The sequence below is a fragment of the Vicia villosa genome, linkage group LG4 (assembly GCF_029867415.1).
Source record: "Vicia villosa cultivar HV-30 ecotype Madison, WI linkage group LG4, Vvil1.0, whole genome shotgun sequence".
Taxonomy (NCBI): domain Eukaryota; kingdom Viridiplantae; phylum Streptophyta; class Magnoliopsida; order Fabales; family Fabaceae; genus Vicia; species Vicia villosa.
This window is the reverse complement of record NC_081183.1, coordinates 50,526,040-50,530,722: the sequence shown is the minus strand read 5'-3', so window position 1 is coordinate 50,530,722 and position 4,683 is coordinate 50,526,040. Positions and strand designations below refer to the sequence as shown.

The 4,683-nt window shown below is 36.9% G+C and overlaps 1 protein-coding gene across 1 annotated transcript; it reads right to left on the bottom strand.

Annotated features, from left to right (window-relative positions):
- Positions 1–482: 482 nt before the first annotated feature.
- Positions 483–1,499, bottom strand: LOC131597188 (uncharacterized). Its single transcript, XM_058869898.1, has one exon. It carries the CDS (start codon positions 1,497–1,499, stop codon positions 483–485), a length of 1,017 nt encoding a protein of 338 aa, XP_058725881.1.
- Positions 1,500–4,683: the final 3,184 nt, after the last annotated feature.

The window sequence follows — 4,683 nt, the reverse complement described above, 5'->3', positions numbered from 1 at the left end:
CGTCTTCTTCCTCTTCCTCTTCCCCGTCTTTAGGAATCCCAGCTTCTTCGGCCTTCTTGGGACGACCTTTGAATCTTCTTCCCAGGTTGATCACTCCTTTAGTTTTCTTAGACTTCGTCTTCTTAGTCAGAAGAGCTTTTAGTTCATCTTGCCCCTTGGACAAGTTCAGGATCAAGGCTTAAAATTCAGCATTCTGAGTTTGGAGATTCTTGACAGATTGTTAGAGATCCATTTTTTCTCACTGAAATAAATAGCGGAAAGATGAGGCATTTGCTTTGATGAAACCTGTGATGCGATGTTTATGAATGATATGATTATGCATATGCAATGTTTCCAAGGAATTAAAGGACTTTTAACACATTTTGAAAGATAAAAGCAAAAATATTAATTCTCTTATAAAAATATAAAATATAATGTTATAAAGTTAATAGTTACATCTGAAAGAGCTGAAAATAATAAACTATAATAAAAATAAATAGAAATCAGTCTTCGAGTCGGCGCTTTCTCTTTAAACTTCTGATTTCCTCTTTGTGAGCTTTTATCATCTCGTTTCTTTCTTGGACGAGCCTATCAATCTCTCGCTCCCATGATTGTATCTGATCTGGAGAGACGAAATCCTCAATCTTCCATTTGCGGGAGAAATAGTCAAGCATACCATCTCGCTCTTTAGCATCAGCCACCAATACCGCTTTCTCAGCTTCGACCTTATGCAAGCGCCTTTCAAGATCCGCCTTTTCCCTTCTTAGAGAAGCAACGGTAGCAGCAAGGTCTTCATTTGGAGCAGGGACATAAGGCTCCAAAACCACAGGAATGATCGTAGGGGTAACCCTTGGCACAAGAGGGACATCAGACGGATACGGCATACCATACTCAACAACTCGATCATAAATCCACCTAAAATAAATATCTGAAGGGATGTAACTCCTTAGTCCCAATTCTCTTATGCATACTTTCTTTACCTTGGACCAAGCTCTAATAAACAACTTCTTCTTTCCGGTTGTATCTGAATCATAATCAAAATTTTCCGAGCTAAGATATATGGAGCGAGGTTTGTCTTTCAAAGCGAAACCAAACTGATGTCGAGCTAGTATGGGATTATAAGTTACTCCTCCTCGAGTACCAAGAAGAGGTACATTTGGGAAGTCTCCACAACTATCAAACAGATGGGTTCCTTCAAACTCTTTTTGGTTCCAAATGATATCGTCGTATGAAAGCCTCATGATTCTCTGAACCCAAGTCAAACCTTCTTCATTCTTTATTGTAGAACGGGATAAGTGCGAACTAAACCACTTATGCAATAATGGTGCGCATCCAAGAATACAACCTTTGCCTTTAGATGATCGATGGTGGATGGAATGCAACAAGTCACCCAATAAAGTTGGAACCGGATTATTACCAATGAAGATCTTAAGAGCAATCACATCCATAATTTTGTCATAACGAGGGAACAAAACTTGCCCATAGATTAGGCAAGCGAGGACTTTTTCAAGAGCATCCATACTTGCAGCATTAATTAAGATGTCAGCTTGACTATACAGGAAGTCAATCGGTAAACCAGTATATTCTCCTTTATTCACCAAAACCTTCTTGATTTCTGATCGAGGAAAATGCAACGCAGCAGCAACATCTTCTAACTTAGGAACCTCTTCTTCGCCAGTTTAGGGCATCTGATCAAGCACAGGTAGTCCTAGGATGGAAGAAAATTCCTCTAATGTGGGAACCAATTGAAAGTCCCTATAAGTAAAGCAATGAAAGAGAGGATCATAAAACCGGATCATTTTGTTGAGGAGCGTTTCATCCACTTTGGTCCGTACCAGGCTGATTAATCTGCTAAGAGATTCGGAAAGCACAAAAACACCTGAGACATTATCACAAAGAATCTTCAGAGATGTAGGTACCCCTTTGAAACTGAGGCAGAAAGGTTTACAAACTTTGATTTCCATGACCTACAAAACAAATTATGGTTAACAATCCTTTAACTCCTTGGAATGAGTTAGTCATGATATGTATGAATGATGCATGGATGCATGAGCCACAAACACAAATAAGTTCACGCAAATCACACAATTTCCTTAGGCTTGGCTTGCATGGAGTTTTGACCAGGTGAGATACCCTTCCCAAAGGTACTTCTATGGATAAAGAGATTTCAGCAACAGGTTCTATCAGTGACCCAGAATTGTCATCCCCCTCTAAAGCACCCTCGAACGTGATACATGCATACCACGCAATGATACTTTAGGAAGAAACCTATCTGAGCTGTAGTATCGGGTAGCGACCATAACTTGGAACGCACCAAGAATAGCCCTCCCACTACGTTCCTAAAAGTTAAGATGGGTTAAAGGTGACTAAAGGTCCCTGAGCTCCGATGCACCCAAAGATACATGCATAAACCTCTCTCATGCAAAAGAGGTACACAATAACCAGTGGAGGCCTAACTCAAGCGCGGACTTCATTTTGACCAACCCCAAGCATGCACAAGGGGGGTCTCTATGACTATGCCGCTCCTACTCTTAAGTGTTCTTGAATCCGGGAATAGGATTCGTCCTTCATTTAATTCCCAAAACGCCCCTGAAAAATAAAACAAACAAAGCAAACAATAGAAAACATTTAAGTGATTCCTAAACTTTTAAGGTAACCCCTCTTTTAATCGAAAATCCCCAGCAGAGTCGCCAGTTCTGTAATACGGTGAACTGACTTTATCGAAATATGCGGATAGCAAGAGTCGCCACCGACTTTTATTTTATCCAAATTAAATCAGAAAGGCTAAAAGAAACAGGAAAAACCTTTTAAATAAAACAGGGTTCGGGGGGTAATTATGCAAAGGGAAGGTGTAAGGCACCCTTTGCATCCATGGTTTTCCATGGGCTCTTAATTGCTTTGCTCTTTGATTTCAGAAATGTAGAAGAAGTGAATATGGACTTTAGCTCGTAAATGAGCGTAGCCATTTTGAAGGTTTATGAGAAAGAATATGAAAATTTTTTAACCAGAGCAAGGCAATTAGGGGCAATTACCTTAATAATGTAGAAAATCCGTTCTTTTAGCCTTTCAGGGTGAAAGGGTCTATCCATGCCATAAGAGGGCAGGAAGCCTTTCACTTGGAGGTTGAAGGTTTGTCGCAATATCATTCGCCATAAGACTATCCCATGCCATACAGAGGCAGGTAGTCTAAGGGAAGGATCAGAATAGCCTTTCGTATGCAACCAGAGGATACCTCAGCCTTTCGTAGGCAACTTCCGAGGGACGAGATCATATTGTGTATCGAAGGCAGCATCATTAGGGACTTATGACCTTAATCGAGGCAACATGGCTGAGGTATCCTCGTATCTGAGGGACATGGCTATTCTGCAAAAAACACAAGGCAACAGGCAACAGGCAACAAGAGGGGTTACCACAAAAGCGTGCGTGGGTGCAACAATCACGTGATTCAATTCAAAATATGTTATCTTGTAATTAAGTGACTCTAATTCAGTTCATAGTTGCACTCCCTAAATTACTAACCACAACAATTAATATTATACAGTTTAAGTGCCTTTAAAAGGCCAACCAATACAAGCCAGGAACAGATACATAATAATGGGGGAGGGGAATAAGAAACCAGCGGGTTTGGCATAATTAATAATTAGGCATAAAAATAAAAGAGGTCAGAGTTCTAGGGTTACCGACTATTCGAGCTTTGGCAGTTGACAAACCCTGAAAAATTGACAAAAGGAAAAAAATACGAAGGGATGAGTGCATTATCGATTCATTGACAATTAGGGTTAACCCTGATTAAATAAATAAATAAAGAAAAAAGAAAGTAAATAAAATGAATATGAAAAAGACTTAGCTTTTTAATTTGATCTGATATGGTTTGTAGTCGGGGGTTGACCCTGAAAATATTTGGCAAAGGCAAAAGAAGGAAGAAAGTGAATGTAGGCAAGATTTTATTTAAAGACAAACCCTAATTAAAAGGAAACAAAATAGATTTTAAAATAATAATAAAATTGAATACTTAGCTTTGGATCTTGATCAGGCGCGTAACCGGAAGGCATTTGAGAAGTAACCCTGAAAAGAACACAAAAAAACAATATTTTTAGTGTATGGAATGATCGTCGTAAACACTGATTAGGGTACGAATTGAATAAAATAACATAAACGATTTAATTAATTATTGGTCTCGCGACCTAATTAATTAAATCGAGAAGAGAAAATAAAATCAGACACACAAGTATTTTTTATGAATTTTTTGGAATAAAAACAAAATATATATGAATTTTTGAAAATATATAAGTAAGAAATATAATTTAAATAAAAGATATTAAATAAATATATAAAATAATTTAAACAAAATAAATATTACATATTATAAATAAATAAGTAAATAAAAGAGAATAAAAGAAAATAAATATGTATAAGAAAATAATTTAAAATAAGTATCATAAAAATATAATAGATATTATAAGTAATATAATTATTATTATTAAGTAAAAAAAGTTTGTTAAAAGAAAATATAAAAGAAATAAATATATATATATATATATATATATATATATATATATATATATATAAATATAAATAAAAATACGGTTTTATGCAATTAAAAGGAAAAAAAAATTGGAAACTAAGCGTTTTGTGTAACACCCGAGGCCGAAGAAGGCGAGGGGTGGTTGCACCGCATGGAACACCTGGGGCCAATTGGGGCTA

Coding starts and splice junctions, on each gene's coding strand:
- LOC131597188 (XM_058869898.1), bottom strand. CDS start 1,499: ATGGATGCTCTTGAAAAAGTCCTCGCTTGCCTAATCTATGGGCAAGTT.